Here is a 17,744-nt window from a genome sequence, read left to right as displayed (position 1 = left end):
GTAGATGGAGGAGAAACTTTTATTTCATGGCGATGTTTAATAATAAAGTATGGTAATGATGTGCGCTTGTGTGTCATAGTACTATATCATATATAGTACTGTGCTTTAAAAAAAGACAGTTCAAAACTCACGTGGAATTTATAATAAACTACGAGCTCTCTTTTGGAATTCAGCAATCAACCATTTATTGACTACAGACGTTAGTTTGATTCTAACATGCTTACTGCTATGTACAAAACAAATGAGGTTTGTGCAGCTTACAATCAACCTGCTTTTGCGCATCAGTGTAACAAATTACACGCGTGATGGCCAGATATTTTGTTGAGTGAGAGTGGGATTTAAGCCAGGACACTGCAAGACCCATCCTCATTCAAACGATACCTTGGGAACGTTTATGTCCTCCCAGCAGACGAGATCTCGTTGTAACATCTGGCTCATTGAGCATTGGCAAAGCGAAGAGAGTACCCATTACCAAGAGAGTGCCTATTACTTCAGCATCTCATTCTGGACCAATAAAGCTTTTCTCTGGTGATCCCGCCATCCAAATACGGGGCAGGCCAAAACCTGCTTGGCTCCTCAGAGCCAAAGGGATTAGGCACGTGAACGTCATCGTGGGAGAAGGCTGAATTCGTTTTAGTAACAAAAAAACAAAATAAACCATTCATCAATGTTGAGTGATTAATAGTTGTTGCCAACTCAATCTTTCTGGCCTTTATCTCTCTGCTATGAAGGACATTTACCAGAAACGTAATGTGTTATACTATGATTCACAATTGGCTTATTTTTGGTTAGACCATGTAGGTAAAATGCCAATTGCTAAGTATAACCCCCCCACACAAATCAGGTTGACACGTGGGCAAATATACATATCGATTTGGTTTATTAGCAAAATCGGAATGCTGAAAACAAGCAACATTTTTTACGATTTTATACATGACATTTCGCTGGAGGTTACATCCAACATCATCAGGTTAAATTTCGATTTAAAGCTTTCGTGACTGCAGGGATTCATCTTCTTGGTTCTTTCGGTAAAGTCACGTTGAAGGGAAGTAATAAAATAACAAAAATAAAACATAATAAAATAAAATAATATATTTTATAAAATAAAATAATATATTTTATTTTATTATGTTTTATTTTATAAAATAATATAATATATTTTATTTTATTATGTTTTATTTTTATTATTTTATTACTTCCCTTCTACGTGACTTTACCGAAAGAACCAAGAAGAAGAAGGTTGTTAACAAGAGCTCACGTTTTTTTTTCTCCTCGTACACTATAGTTTTCCCCCTTCAGGGCAGTGTTGTTGACAAATGTACAAATGTGCCCGACTTTTTGTTACATGTGCTTGTACATCACCGCCATCGTTACGGAATTCTTCGAAAACACAATTCCAGGGTTCCAGTTGGAGCCAACTCGGGCTGAGCTCAAGAAAATATTCATCTGCCCTCCCTCGCCACGTCCCTTCCCTTCCCCCTGTAAAATATTCCGCGAGCAATTAAGCCCTGCACAAGGCCATCGACACCACGCACACAAGAGCACCCTCCCACCCCACCTCCCCAATTAGGAGAGGTTCAAAACGTTATAAATGACAACGGCTTGTGTGCGTTTACAAATATTTCCTCTATTTTCTCTGCCGATAGTTTGAAGACAGCGGGGGTGCCTATGGTGAAAACGGCAAGAGGAAAATCAAACACCACTGGAGTAACGTTCGCACGCAGCGCTCTCCAGACGGCCGTCAGAACAGCTGCTGGGGCTGCGGTGGGCGGATGGAGTGACCAAATCCTGCTGTTTTCTTTTTTTTATCATTATTATTTTTCATGTAAAATAAAAAAAAATCGTGAATGTGTGGCCCAGGAGACGGCGGTCCGTAATTATGTTACAACATTTCCTTCTCGTGTGGCTTACGGCCAGACCTGGCTAACTCAATCAAATAACGTCGCACCAAAGCCTGCAGATCCTAATGCAGCGTGACATTGGAAGTACTGTTGTTTTTCATTCTTCATCATTTTTTTTCTCTCCTTTGGAACAATGTGTTATAATATTGTACCAAGCAACAACTAGGTTTGTTTTATCTTGGCTGCAGCAAAAAGTTTCATTTTTTTTGTAAAAGTGCAGGGAGCTTTATGTACACACTGAATTTGCTGTGCTGTGTTCATTGAACAAAAACGTGTATTTTATGTCCTGTGCCGAATTTGCGTTACACAGTATTCCGAAAATAAAAGACCAGACAATTGTAATAACAACAAAAACATAATCAGATCACTATTTGCAAGCCCTGCATTGAGCACTGTGTTTTGCTTGTTTGAATTTTATCAACAAAAATAAAACTTCCTTTACACATTGCAGGTATTCTGCTGCCGATGGGGATTGTCAAGTGTTCTTGTAAATAAATAAACTCCCAAAACTTTCCCCACGACGGTTACACTTCTACCACTGAAATGTACGCGTTTTAAAATCAATTCTTAACCCGTCAAACGCATCCGTACACGGTGGACCGCATTGTCAGAGCAACAGGAAAACGGAGTCATTTTCATTCCTTCCCGCTGTAAAATTCACTTATTTCCTGAGAAACTGACTGGTCTCTTGGCACGTTGGCTCAGAGGCTCTAAAATTGAGTAGAGTATCTGCCACCATGTGATTTGTACTGAGAAGAGCTCCCGGTGCCAATTCCCAGAATGCTGTCACAGCCAAAATATTCAGGGACAATGCACTGCTGAAATTACAGATGCCCCCCCCCCCTTTTGTAGAATTGATAAGTTATATACCGTAAATACAGCACCTGATTGCTATATGCACACACATGCATTGGCTGCCTTACCTTCTAATGGTGCTATGCATTGACATTTTTTTTAAGCTTTTAAAACACGAATTGTCAATCCCTCTGTATGTAAAGGATGTCCTCTCTGTACTGCGTTGGTTTTTTTCGCGGTTGTGCTGTGTAGTTCTCTTACTTGTTTTTGGGGTTGTACCGCGGAGCTGTTCGATGTGACGTCCAACGTTTCACTCCATGTCCGGAACTGAATTCAGAAGCTCCTAACACGTGGAGTGAATCGTCGGACATCGTGTCGAAAAATATACCGGCACAACCAGAAAACACATCAGAGAACTACGCCGTCTCTGCATCTGTGGGGGGAGGCTCCTGGATTAATTTATGGTGTAAATATTCAAGCATCGGAGGGTGTAGCCAAGTGCGGCCGTGCACACCTGTAACGCAGTTGCTCGGCGGCAGGGGTTAGCGGATCGTCTAGCGATGGGAGCACTGTGTCTGTACTGATATGTCTATCACTGATCACCTACTGGTGTGTCACAGGGGTGATGAACAGGCTTTTACGGGAGGCAGAACAGCCACTACGGCCCATGCAAGTGAGGAAGGGAATCCCTACTGCTAGAAAGGCAAGAAGGGGAACAGAACGATTATTTTTTTCCTGCCCTCTCAACAACACTCGAATCTATTTGCTTTTCACGCAGACAATAATTTAGCGATGTTAAAACCGTTACCGCGCAATATCCATTTGGTTAAACGTTGTAATCCTACAAGACCAACATGTACACATTGCTCATCACTTACGGTGCAATAAAGTTTTTCCCCATTTTTCTGTTTTAAGTGTACTGCGTTATCTTTGTACGCGACAGTCGACGCTTTTAGATGCATGCTGCTGGTGTTGCATTACGTACATGTCCAACCCCTTGTCAATCCGCTGCTGGATGACAGCCTCCTCACCATGTTGTGTGGGTTATGGATGTGATACGGCCATGCTGCAAGGTCATGCTGGTCATAGCTCGTGGGTGAAGGTAAGTAAGCATAGATGTGGGGGCACAGAAGTACAACAACATGGATAATGCTGCATCACCGTCTGCCGTCCACAACATCACCCATGGCAGTCACCCATCTAAGCACGAGCCAGGCTCAACCCCTGCTTATCTTCCGATACCTGATGATAAAGGACGCATTCAAGATGATTTGTTCGCAGGTAATCTGTCCATCATATCAGCATGGACAAGAACATTTTCACCATATTCATTAGTTTACCCAGGTTAATTGGAGTTTTGCTGTGGTAGCAAATATTGCTAATACTAGTCCCATATTGTAGCTGCTCACCCAAAGCTATAAATGTCCTGATAGTGGCATTGTCTTTGTGCTGTTCACCTTTTGGCGTCCTCTGATCTAACACCATTTGAGACTAGGCTCAAAAGAAAGCTGTCTCTGGTGTGGACCAATCAGTTTCAAAGACAATGCATATACTGTCAGAACATAGATTTTGTTTGTATTTTCACCACAAGTATCTGTGGTTAATGCAGACATGATTCCTTGCAAAAGTTTCAGTTTGGTGTTTTAACATCTTAACACCTGTTTAATTGCCAGCAAAGTGAAAACCCTATTATCATAAATTATTATTATTGTTTGAATGTCTTTACTGGTAAATACAAGTTTTTTTTTCCCGTGTACTGCTGTTCAGTTTGAAGATAAATCACCCCACTCGTTATCAGCCATGAAAACCCACTGTTGGATAGTGGAGCAATGAGATTGAGTTCTGGTCACGAAAAATACAGAAAGTATGTTAGTTTTGTTCCACTTATATTGTAGTTATTTACTTGTTATTTTTAACTGCACCCACTGAGCACAAGCACAAAGTCAAATAATGCAAATAAGGCAGCAACTAATACCTCATTTAACTTTTACACGTAGGAATATATTACTGGAGTTGAGCAAGGTAACAGGAGCCTGGCAAAACGCGTCAAAGGAGGCAGTTCCAAGGTGGAGCAGTGCACCCGATTCAAGAGCCGAATGGCTCACAGAGCTATACCAAATAAATAAAACTGAAAACTGAAAAGGAAAGATGACAAATGATGTGTCCTGCAAATATTGAGCTTGAACACAGAATGGGGATGTGATTTAAAAGTCAATCTACTTGAATGAGTCGTTGACATTGGCTTGGGTATGAAGGTGTAACATTCATGACAGCAATTGTGACAAGGATGGACGGAATGATTGTAAGAGAGTGACTGGAATGAATAACTGAGCAATGGATCATCACTCAACCAAACTGCTATTATGTTGGATTCTATGACGCACTCCAGTGGCAGCGTGAAACTCCACCCCAGATGTGATGAGTGTACTCCAACCTTGGCCACTGTTCATGTACAGAAGTGAGATGGATTGGAGCATTATATGACTGAGGGGTGGCAATGGCAAGAGAAAGTCTCTCTTTATCCAGCATATCTTATGCAATGAAAACCCAGTTAAAAAGGGCACGGACAATATCTATGATCATGATGATGACATGGCTGATGATGAAATAAAAACGCAGTCATACAAATCATAGATAATGGCTGATAATATGGCTGATGGTGAGGGTGAATGGCTGATTATTTAGAACTGGAAATTATAAAGATGACAATTGAATGGCTGCTGCTGATGTTTTAATGATGAAATGGTCAATTATTATTTAGTAGATAAAATAAAAACCTAGTGATAAAGAGCATTTAAAATTGCTGATCATATAGCTGATGATGACGCAAAGGCGGATGTACTGTGATGATATATGGTTGCTGAAAATTCAACGGTGATGCGAATATTGTTGATGAAACAGCCGATGATGACATTGCTGCAGATGCTAATATAGGTGACGCTGAGGACTAAAAGGCTGATTCTAACAATCCGTGGTGCCAGGCATAAGCAAGCTAAGCAAAAACATAGGGCCCAAGCTGCTCAAGAGGACCTGGATTGATGGAAAGAAATAGAGAAGCACCAAATATCAGCCTGAATTCAGATCCTAATAAATATAGACATCGAATTCATATTATACACTCATTAATATATCTGCTGTCTACCTTGTATGCAGCTCTCTCATCTAATTTCACAATATTTCTGTTCAAAATGTCTCTTCTCATCACATGTTACAGCTCTATCTCTCGTCCGTATATCTCTCATCTCGCTACATCTGTCTGGGCCTCCATCTCTTCGGTCATCTCAGGAGTTAATCATTTGAAAGGTGAGGATGGCAACATGGTGTCCGTGTAAGGAACTACCAATGAACCAGTACCCACAACCACCCCTCATGATGATGAAATTGCTGATGAACTCATTACCAGCAGTTTAACACGTAGGCTATCGCGACCAGTATTATTCATCATAAAGGTTTTTGGGTTAGATCGCGTTATTTATGTGTTGCAACCCTCCACCACCCGACACGGGCAATCAGTAAAAAATGTGTCACGTTGACAAAAGACAAATAGTTCACTACTTTAGCCCACCGGTGTGTTGAAGAGTGGATCCACAACATTTACAATTTGAGTACGACGTTTCGCTGAACATTACATCCAGCATCTTCAGGCGATTTGCTAGAATAGAGAAGCCATCCACCTGCTCCCAGTCGTAAAGAGTGCAGGATGACGTCTTCGTTGTTGAACCCCATCAGGATGCGAGATTAGAGGCAGAGGTGAATGCAATTATGTAATAGATCAGTAATCATCCACTTAGCATGTGACTCACCTGTAAGGAATTGCAATCTGTTGTGTTTTACTTAATAATACGCTTCCAGGCTGCGCTGAGTCTATAGCCATCACAGCGAATGAAATGATTTGAATTCTTCTCAATTTAAATTGATTCTCTAACTAATCTTGGCCGGTAATAATTAGTTCTGCATAACACTTCAACGTTATCAAATTCAATTGAATGTCCTTGTTGTTGACGGCCAACACCATTGACGATTGTCTGAACCGGTCCCGGGCCTTCCCTAGGTCGACTCGGCCTCAAATGAGTACCTGGTGCGGTGTGTAAACATCACCACCGGGGAGACAAAGGCGGTCGGGCGTGGTGCTGGCCCCCCACCCCCTCGTGTGGTGCTGCTCGCTAACAGCACTTGCCCCATCAGTCTGTGAAGGCTACACGGGGGATCTTTGTCTTGTCATGTACCAAACATAGGCGGGGATCTCTGTCTTTGACATCGATTGATATCGATTGTTGTAGCAGTTCGCTCGATCAGAGGTCTCGCATCGCCACCCGGCGGCCACGCGTGGATAAAACAACGACTTGCAAGTTCACCACGAACATTCACAACCGACGTGGAGAGAGGGAGACGAGACGATGATGATGAGGATGATGATGATGGCGTGAGAGGGACCGTGGACGTTCCGCACTCGACCCCGAAGCACAAAAATAAACAAAGAACTCGAGAAGCCATCGGAAAGAGGAAACTCAAATTACCGATTTTACCTCCCCACCCCCCACTCCTCGCCGTGAACACGTGCGGCGCGTGTACAGTACAGCGCACTGTACCACGTGCGTCCTCCTCCTCCCAAGGAACAATCGCGTGGCCGTCGACGACTTTTAGATTCACGCCGCTCGCTCTCAGCTCCACCCTGGCAGAGGTGGTGGACATTGAGCACGAAGACGACCACGAGCCGTGGTGGTGTGTGGGGCGCGCCATACACGTGGGGGGAGGAGGAGGAGGACGCTGCCTCAACTGCACCTCGAGGAGCGAGGGGGCAGCGTGGGGGGGGGGGGCAGCGTGGGGGGGGGGGCAGCGTGGGGGGGGGGGCAGCGTGGGGGGGGGGGGCAGCGTGGGGGGGGGGCAGCGTGGGGGGGGGCAGCGTGGGGGGGGGGGCAGCGTGGGGGGGGGGGCAGCGTGGGGGGGGGGGGCAGCGTGGGGGGGGGGGCGAGGGAACACGTGGGGGCAGCGTGGGGGGTGACCACGTGTCAAGCTCGCGAGGCGGCTGTCCTTACCTGACCGCTGCTCCGCGACGCTCTCCTGCAGCCACCAGTCTTGTCCCAGGTCGTCAGCCATGAAGGAGTTGCTGGTGGTGATGTGTGTGTTGCTGGTGGTGATGTGTGTGTGGCTGGTGGTGTGTGTGTGGTGGTGATGTGTGCTGGTGGTAATGTGGGTGGTGATGTGTGAGGCTGGTGGTGTGTGCTGGTGGTGATGTGTGGGTGGTGGGAGCCCCCGTGTGGATGTTGCGGCGGGCGGCCGCGAAAAGAGAGTGGCACGAAGTCGTCGTGGTGGTGGTGATGGTGATGGGGGGGTGAGAGGCGGGAGGGAAAAACGCAGCGCATTTCCCAGCTCGCATAAGCCACGAAGTGAATAACAACAATCTAATCTTGATTTGAAGTTTTCGTGACTGCAGGGATCCATATATACCCTTTGGTTCTTTCGGTAAAGTCACGTAGGTAGAAAATAAATACAATTAAATGACGACGTTTCGGGCGCAACACAAGCGTCCGCCATCAGGTGGGACAACCACAGCAAGAAACAATTGCTGAAGTTATTTTAACTGAAGTTTGATTTTTTTTACCTACGTGACTTTACCGAATAAACCAAAGAGTATGAATCCTTGCAGTCACGAAAGCTTCAAATCTAGAATTAATTTAAGTGTCCCACCTGATGACGGACGCTTGTGTTGCGCCCGAAACGTCGTCATTTAATTTATTTTATACTTACGTTAATACTGGTAGGAACCAAGTGGACCAGCCTACAATAGATTATATCGTCCGTCTGTCCGATGTCCGATTAGGTGTAGCAACATCGCCCCCTACTGCAAACACTTGGCAGGACCCTACAAAAACCTTTAGACTCAGTGACGCTTTCCCGGCTAAACAAGTGTAACATTCCCTTATAATTCCCTGAGATAGTTTTTAATTAAGACATTTAAATTAAAAATTAACTCATTCCCTGAGAGTTTTTAATTAAAACATTTAAATTCAAAATTAACTCACAGCGGCATAAGGCCTACAGCTAGGCCTAAAGCCTAGAACTAGGCCTCAAACTCTCCCTTCGTATCGTACACCCGCGTGTGTGAAAGGGAGTTAATGTTTAACAATGTTACATTCCCTGATGTTTTTAAATAGAAACATTTACATTTAAAGCTTTTACATTAATAATTAAAACATTTTAATTAAAAAATTAACTCACAGCGGCCTAAAGCCTACAGCTAGGCCTAAAGCCTAGAACTAGGCCTCAAACTCTCCCTTCGTATTGTCTGATTAGGTGTAGTAAACATCGCCCCCTACTGCAAACACTTGGCAGGACCCTAGAAAATCCTTAACACTCTCTGAGGCTTTCCTGGCTAAACAAGTGTCATAATACATGATGTTTATATTCTTTGGTTATTCGTTCCTACCAGCCCACCCCGCAGGGACCTGTTTTGCCTGAAAGAACCAAGGAGTAACAACAATCTACTTTTTGCACCGCGACTTTTTGTCACGTGTGTCACGATGTGGTCAGCCATGGTCTAGCCACAGCTGGATGGTGATGATGATGCTCCTTCACAAGACGCTCTTTGTTGCAATGTGACGGCGAAAGAGATGCAGCGATCGATGGTTCCCTGCACACGAACCGCGGTCATCGCTCCATCTCCACACTCACCGCTCCATCTCGACAAAAATCGCTCCATCTCCACACACCGCTCCATCTCTACGATTTTTACCCCTCAATTATGACGTCACAAAGCTCTGCCCCCCCCCCCCCCAAAAAAAAAACTTTCCATTTTGAAAATAAAACATGCTTCAAATCGCTTTAAACTATTGTCATTGTAGTGCGTATTTAATGTGGCGCTGCACTCTGATGTGGTAGGAGAAAACATTTATTAAAAAGTATATTTAATTAAGTAGAACGTGTTGTCTATATTTATTTAAAGTTGCGCATTTTTATTTGACGTCACATTTCTCAACCCCCCCCCCCCTCGTCACACATCGTCACAAATGTCTGACCCCCCCCCCCCCATAGGTGCGTGACGTCATTTATGGACGCCCCCTCTACAACAATCGCTCCATCTCCACACACACCGCTCCATCTCTACTACAATAATCGCTCCATCTCCGTGGTTCCCGTGGTTCTCTGTGGTGTGTGCCACAATGCCTGGTTGATCATTTATTGGACATTTCACATTACTGTACTAGGAATTGCAAATTAGGGGCCGTCCATAAATGACGTCACGCACCTATGGGGGGGGGGTCAGACATTTGTGACGATGTGTGACGAGGGGGGGGGGTTGAGAAATGTGACGTCACATAAAAATGCGCAACTTAAATAAATATAGACAACACGTTCTACTTAATTAAATATACCTTTTAATAAATGTTTTCTCCTACAACATCAGAGTGCAGCGCCACATTAAATACGCACCACAATTACAAGAGTTTAAAGCGATTTGAAGCATGTTTTCTTCTTTTGGGGGGGGGGGGGGCAGAGCTTTGTGACGTCATATTTGAGGGGGGGTCTGACTTTTTGTGACACCGTGTAACGGGGGGGGGGGGGGTTAAAAATCGTCCAAAACCGCGTGACGTCATTTATGGACGGCCCCTTAATGTGAATAAAAACATCTTGAACATTATTAAACCGACATCCCAACACTTGACACTGTGTGGTGTACCATTGCTTGATTTTCTCAAGTATTCGAAATAAAACGTTGCGACAAGTGTAATTGAAACAACCTTAATTTTCCTTAAGTCATGCCTGTAAACCCATACAGTTTACCTGTCTTCTTGCACAGGGAAATGTAGTTTTCAGGTCCATATGGCGTACAGCCGTTTCAATGCGGGTGCAGTGACATAGTGAGATGTCGCTGTGTAATGCCGGCCCTAGAGGGACTCGGTGAGCGCTGATCGACAGCGCTGAGTGGTACCACGCTCTGCGCGCAGTGCCGGCCCTACAGGATGGGGTGTGCGAGTGCCGGCCATGGAGATGGGGTTACTAAGGGCCGTGGCACTCTGGTTGACCCCAGAGGACACGTGACCGGCTAATTCTACACAGGGGCCCCAAGTGAGGGATAGGGGTGGTCACGTGGTCAGGGTCGAGATCCTGCTCGAGGATTCTGGAAGGTGGGCGTGGCCAAGGGCGGAGCCAGTCACGCCGCAGAGGATATAAGCCGGGTCTCCCAGAGGGACCGGCGCTGTTGTTCATCTTGAAGAAACCGGCGTGACCAAGGGTGGAGCCAGCCACGCCGCAGAGGATATAAGCCGGGTCTCCAGAGGGACCGGTGCTGTTGTTCATCTTGAAGAAACCTTCGTCTACGTTCTACGTCCTACAGAGTCTCCAACACATGGACCTGGACCCAAGCTGTGGTCCGGTCCGTTGTAGCTAGTTATGGTGTAATTAGTGGAGTTAGCCTGGTGGTCACCACCATAGGTTGTTATTCTGTTAAGGGGCAGTTACCCCGTGTGTTGGAGTTGAATCAATGTGTTGCCTCCAAAGAGTACGTCTGCGACTCAGTTGAACTCACTACACAGCCAATTTTGTTTGTCTATTTGTGTTTCTCCCTTGTGATGGGATTTTGTCGGATGAACCTTGCGATTTATAAGGGCACGGGGTGACCAATAAGGTCTGAATTGGTCTGTAATGAGGGAGGCACTGATAAGGGGTCGACAGGTATGGAAAGTGTTGTTGTGCGAATCTGACTACTAATTTTTCTATATTCTGGGAACATAGATTATATCACTACTTCAAGCGAATCGATGATTATTTATGTGGGGGTTGTAGTGCGTTGTCTCGGCCAGGTTACAATGACTACACAGTAGAACCGATCACATTTGAGAGTGCACATTCGTTTCCACACTTTGACAAAAATCCAGCTCCGGTCATTGAGTATCTGCTTAACCGCCTCGCAAACTGACAATGACTCTCATATGCAGAGTGGGTGAGGAAGTGCTGACCTCTTCTGTGTGGACCCAGAGGGCAAATCAACATATACGGTATCTCATCAGAGGGGATAGGGGCCGTCCATAAATGACGTCACGCGATTTTGGACGATTTTTGCCCCCCCCCCCCTTCGTCACACGGCGTCACAAAAAGTCAGACCCCCCCCTCAAATATGACGTCACAAAGCTCTGCCCCCCCCCCCCCCAAAAATATAAAACATGCTTCAAATCGCTTTAAAACTATTGTCATTGTAGTGCGTATTTAATAAACATTTTTTAAAAAGTATTTAATTAAGTGGAACGTTTTGTCTATATTTATTTAAAGTTGCACATTTGATGTGACGTCACGTTTCTCACCCCCCCATCGTCACACATCGTCACAAATGTCTGACCCCCCCCCCGGTGCGTGACGTCATTTATGGACGGCCCCATATCTGTGATATCCCCTCTACTGGGATATCCGTGATATCCCCTTCCGTGGGCTGTTGTCTAACACGAGGTGATTGTACTGCTCTGTATGAGATCCGAAATTATGTTTTGTTCCAGGGGGCAATTTAATGTACGGTATCTCATCAGAGGGAGCTCTGTGATATCAACTTCCGTGGGCTTTTGTCTAACACGAGGTGATTGTACTGCACTGTGAGAGATCCGAAAGGATGTTTCGTCCCGTTTTCATGATGCCAAATTGGGGTAGTTTCGTGGAAAAGACTAAAAACGTGGCCCATAAAATGTAGCTAATTGTCGGAGGGCATAGCAGATAATTCGATTCAACATTTCAAAGGAAAACGTAGCTTTTCCAGTTTGTGTAACAAGATACATTATTAATAAATATGCTTAATAGTACTGTACTTTATAAATAGAAGACTTCACATACAACCAGCTGTGCTGGTTTAAAACGTTTCATTGTAGCGGTGGTTTTGTGTGCTTCAGTCATTGTTTACACTATAAACAGATGCATTGTGTGTATATAGATTAACAAAAAAGGTCATGCGTTATATTGTCAATTTAAGTAGCTCAAAGTGATAACGCTCTGTATGGTCTCGTAACGGATATATAAGTAGGCAGTGATGCACAAGGATAAAAAAACAGTTGTCAATCACACATTGCCCTAAAAGGCAAAGTATTTAACTGGCGACTTTTTTGGTAATGGCCTTTCTTCATAGCAGAGATATTCTCTTAATTGTGGTAGAGATCTGCTGTGACGCAGGTCCGTTGTCCAAAACGTCACCGATTAAGTTGTTTGTAATTTAGCGCGGCGTTATGGATTATTTTCTGAGAGTTATTATAATGTTTAGACAGCCTTTAGAAAGCGCAAAATATATGGTCGACGGGACACTGTCACTTTGGCCAAATGCAATTTCCATTCCTGAAAATGCATTAATCCTCGCAAACAAAAATTGCCTTTCTCCCCTGTCCACCCGTTCCCCCATTAAGAAATGATGACGCAGCACAGACGAAAACTTGAAACGCTATTACGCCCTTGTCTCCCGAGATGGGATATTGAAATGAGTGGGAGGTGATGGTGGGCAGCGACAGTGGGCGTTTGACGAGAGCACAATAATCAATCAATCTTCGCAGCTGACGGTTGTTATTTTAAACAGGGTGCATAATGATCATTCAGCGTCGCCGTGGAGAATGTCGCCAAATAGACATTCCCATCTATATTTTTGCCTCTCCGCATAAAAAAATATATAAAGCTTTTTGTTGTTCACATATCCCATGGATCATACGACTTCCTGGAACTTCATCTTATCAGCAGCATTGGTTCAATACAAACTTACTTGAGACGTTTCGTGTCATCAGCAGTCAGGCTTACTGAGTCAATGTGTAGTAAATTGCACGATTGTATAAATGCAAATAAAGGGCCGTTATTTTATGAATTGGTTCTAACTTGCTCGAGCAAAACTATACATTACACAACGACTGTTATTATGTGGAGAAAATAAGATATAAAAAATAAGCAGGCGTACAACTTGTGTCTTCTTCGAGGCTTCGCTTGTAAGTCTCCACCAGCAGGGAGCGTAAGCGTCCTTTGCTGGAGATGCCCTGCAGATCCGCGTGTTGCGAAGTAATAACCGAGCAATAACATCAGTAACGTGTCGCTACAATATTGCGACGTGTCTGCCCCGTGATAAGTGCAAGGTCACTTAACACACGCCGTAATTCTCTCTCGTCCCCCCCCTCTCCAAACTTGAATGAAGGCCCTAAACCTGCAAACTGGGTTTCCAATTAAGAGGAATTAATCCACCTGCAGAAGAGAACAAAAATGTCTGCTCATCAACATCCATCATCATTAACCACATCATCAACCACTGCCTCGTTCATCACCATCATCAGTCAATGTCTTACCCACTGTTGAGTGTCAGGTCATTGGAGGTTGTTTGACAAACAGGACAACCTTTATCCATCACTGCATGCTAAATAGATGTATATAATAAAATAATGGGTTTGCAATTCATTATACAGTATATGTGTACATTGTATATCCTGATCGAAAAGAGGACGCGTTTTTTTCTGGAAGGCGAATGCATGTTTATTGATCCATCTTAACGGACTAATTAATGATCTTAATTAGAAACCCGATGCAGCATGAAACCTATACAGGATACATACCACTGGGTAGTATAAACACAATACAGTACTTTTCGATTTAAAGCTTTCGTGACTGCAGGGATTCATATTCTTGGTTCTTTCGGTAAAGTCACGTAGAAGGGAAATAATAAAATAATGAAAATAAAACTATACAATATAATTCTCACGACGTTTCAGCCACAACGCAAGCAGCCGTCCTCAGGTGAAGAAACAGAGCTGTCGGAAAGGCAGCGTTCTAACGTCGTGAGAATTTAATAGTTTTATTTTTATTATTTTATTATTTCCCTTCTACGTGGCTTTACCGAAAGAACCAAGAATATAATAATACAGTACTGTACTTTTTCCAGCACTGCACTAGTACTCGACACGACTATCACCTGTGCCTCCTATTAACCGCCGGAGCTCTGTAGTATCCAATAAAACTCCTCATATCCGCACCCCTGATATTCTTAATTTTACATTGGGGGCCGTCCATAAATGACGTCACGCGATTTTGGACGATTTTTGACTCCCCCCCCCCCTCGTCACACGGCGTCACAGTCAGACCCCCCCCCTCAAATATGACGTAACAAAGCTCTGCCCCCCCACAAAAACCATATTTTCATTTTGAAAATAAAACATGCTTCAAATCGCTTTAAACTATTGTCATTGTAGTGCGTATTTAATGTGGCGCTGTACTCTGATGTTGTAGGAGAAAACATTTATTAAAAAGTATATTTCATTAAGTAGAACGTGTTGTCTATATTTATTTAAAGTTGCGCATTTTGATGTGACGTCACATTTCTCAAACCCCTCCCCCCTCGTTACACATCGTCACAAATGTCTGACCCCCCCCCCCCCCCCCTAGGTGCGTGACGTCATTTATGGACGGCCCCTTGTCCGGGTAAAAACATTCTCAGAGCACAATGCTGACAATGGGATCAACGACTTTCGTTCCCCACATCAAAGCGAATAGGAGTTAAAACGAAAGCAGTGCTTTAGCAATGACCAGTGTGGTCCTGAGTCAGTCAAACAGGGGAAACTCCACATTCCCACGACGGAAACTTTTGTGTTTCTCTCCACAGGACGAACATTACTGACTTGCCAGTTCAACGCGTGGCAGGGATGACCTCGGCGTGAACGCTGATGACCTCGAAGCAAAAATGGGGCGTGCTGGGTGGGATGTGTAAAGCTCCGCGCATTTTGGACGGGACGTGAAGGAGGATCGATAGCTAGCCGAGATGCACGCGCGCACTCAAGTTCAAGTTCATTTATTAGGTATAGCCCTTCTTCTTGGTCCTTTCGGTAAAGTCACGTAGAAGGGAAGTAATAAAATAATAAAAATAAAACATAATAAAATAATTCTCACGACGTTTCGGCCACAACGCAAGCAGCCGTCCTCAGGTGGAGAACAGGTCTGTCGAGGAGACAAACGGCTACTTGCGTTGTGGCCGAAACGTCGTGAGAATTATGATGTTTTATTTTTATTATTTTATTATTTCCATTCTACGTGACTTTACCAAAAGAACCAAGAAGATGAATCCCTACAGTCACGAAAGCTTTAAATCGAGGTATAGCCCTGTGAGCCATTCGGCTCTTGAATCGGGTGCAACCGCAACAAACAAAAAACATGAACAAGAAATTACTCTTTGGTTCTTTCGGTAAAGTCACGTATAAAGATAAAATAATAAATTAAATACTAGCATACGACGTTTCGATTGCAACACAAGCAATCGTCATCAGGTATACATGAAATAGAAACACAAATCTAGTATACTTAGAAATGTCATGTAATACAACAGAGAGTCGGATAACATAACAGTCAACACCCTACCTGGTTGATTACGTTCTTCCTGAGAATGCTAAATTTGAGAGAGAGATACGTATGAACAAAAAAGCATCTTAAAGTGACTATGTGACTCCAACTCTCATCCTGGAGGGGAACTCCCCTCTCACATCGTGAGTGGTGTCATCATCCCACGTCTCTTGTCACGCCGCAATAGCCTCCCCCCACCCCGCGCGCACTCCACCCCCATCCTCATTTCGTCGAAGATTTTTGTTTGTTCGGCTTCTTTTGCTTGACACGCGAACTTGATCTTGTTGAGAGTTTGCTGGGGAGGCTTTCGGCGTGCGGTCTATCGGCGATGGGGATGACCCAGCGCGCGGGGTTGGTGGAACACGAACGCTGTATTTAATAAGCTCATCTTATGAACGCAATTCGTAGGCTAATTATTAGACGAACCCCCCCAACGTGTTTCGTTCATGCGGGGGGGTGAGCTGGGATTTGGGGTGAGAATACATTTGTAGAACCGCGGGGAGCGGTGGCGTCGCGGTTAGCGCCACGCTGCGCTACGAACTCGGCGATCGGAGTTCGATTGCCACTCAGGGCCATCACCCTGTGTGACTATTATCTGAACCGGTCCTGGGCCTCCCCTAGGTTGACTCAGCCTCAAATGAGTACCTGGTGCAGTGTGTGAACATCGCCACTGGGGAGACAAAGGGGCCGTCCATAAATGACGTCACGCGATTTTGGACGATTTTTGACTCCCCCCCCCCCTTCGTCACACGGCGTCACAAAAAGTCAGACCCCCCCCCCTCAAATATGACGTCACAAAGCTCTGCCCCCCCCCCCCCCCAAGAAAATATAAAATATGCTTCAAATCGCTTTAAACTATTGTCATTGTAGTGCGTATTTAATGTGGCGCTGCACTCTGATGTTGTAGGAGATTTTGTTTTTATTAAAACGTCTATTTCATTAAGTAGAACGTGTTGTCTATATGTATTTAAAGTTGCGCATTTTGATGTAACGTCACATTTCTCAACCCCCCCCCCCCTCGTCACACATCGTCACAAATGTCTGACCCCTCCTCCCCCTAGGTGCGTGACGTCATTTATGGACGACCCCAAAGGCGGCCGGGCGTGGTGCTGGCCACCCACCCCCTCGTGTGCCGTTCTGGCTTTCAGAGGCATTCGCTAACAGCACTTGCCCCTACATGCTACTAAAGGCTATATGGGGGATCTTTGTCTTTGTATAAAGACGGGACGAGTTAAGAACACTCGTTTGTGGAGATCAGAATAGGAATCTTTATTTATCCCGGAGAAATCCGATGAGCTTATGAAGCTATTTTCACAGATGTCCAGTAAGGGTGGGTCAGACCGATGTCATGGGGCAGCTAGGGTTCAGCAAGTTGGTTGCACAGCTGTCAACCCAGACGGTTTACCCCGTGTCCTTGTGCAGGGAAATTGAGTGTTCATGTCCATACGACGTACTGCCGTTTCAATACGAGTAAAACAAATACTATTTTTTGTCATTTCGCTTGTATGTATCCCTTGTGATGGGATTTTGTAGGATGGACGTTGAGATTTAGAAGGCCACGGGGTGACCAATAAGGGGCCGTTCATAAATGACGTCACGCACCTAGGGGGGGGGAGGTCGGACATTTGTGACGATGTGTGACGAGGGGGGAGGTTTGAGAAATGTGACGTCACATCAAAATGCGCAACTTTAAATAAATATAGACAAAACGTTCTACTT

At 44.7% G+C, this 17,744-nt stretch overlaps 2 protein-coding genes across 3 annotated transcripts in view; one reads left to right on the top strand and one right to left on the bottom strand.

The window, feature by feature from the left end:
* The window catches only part of LOC144948611 (filamin-A-interacting protein 1-like), a 132,289-nt gene extending 128,684 nt beyond the window's left edge, over window positions 1-3,605 (top strand). For both annotated transcript variants that reach the window (XM_078878209.1, XM_078878210.1), the window contains one exon: window positions 1,647-3,605. The gene's annotated coding sequence lies outside the window, so the exon portion shown is untranslated. The remainder of the gene's footprint in view (window positions 1-1,646) is intronic.
* Window positions 1-7,972, bottom strand: part of CMSS1 (cms1 ribosomal small subunit homolog) — a 171,709-nt gene extending 163,737 nt beyond the window's left edge. The window contains exons 1-2 of the mRNA XM_078878211.1: window positions 7,852-7,972; window positions 7,733-7,812 (exon numbers count right to left, since the gene is read on the bottom strand). Of these exons, the coding sequence (XP_078734337.1) occupies window positions 7,733-7,793 (61 nt within the window). The 5' untranslated portion in view covers window positions 7,794-7,812; window positions 7,852-7,972. The remainder of the gene's footprint in view (window positions 1-7,732; window positions 7,813-7,851) is intronic.
* Window positions 7,973-17,744: the final 9,772 nt, after the last annotated feature.

The sequence above is a fragment of the Lampetra fluviatilis genome, chromosome 50, assembly GCF_964198595.1.
Source record: "Lampetra fluviatilis chromosome 50, kcLamFluv1.1, whole genome shotgun sequence".
Classification (NCBI taxonomy): Eukaryota; Metazoa; Chordata; class Hyperoartia; order Petromyzontiformes; family Petromyzontidae; genus Lampetra; species Lampetra fluviatilis.
The sequence above is the reverse complement of the archived record's forward strand: the minus strand, read 5'-3'. Positions and strand labels throughout refer to the sequence as shown.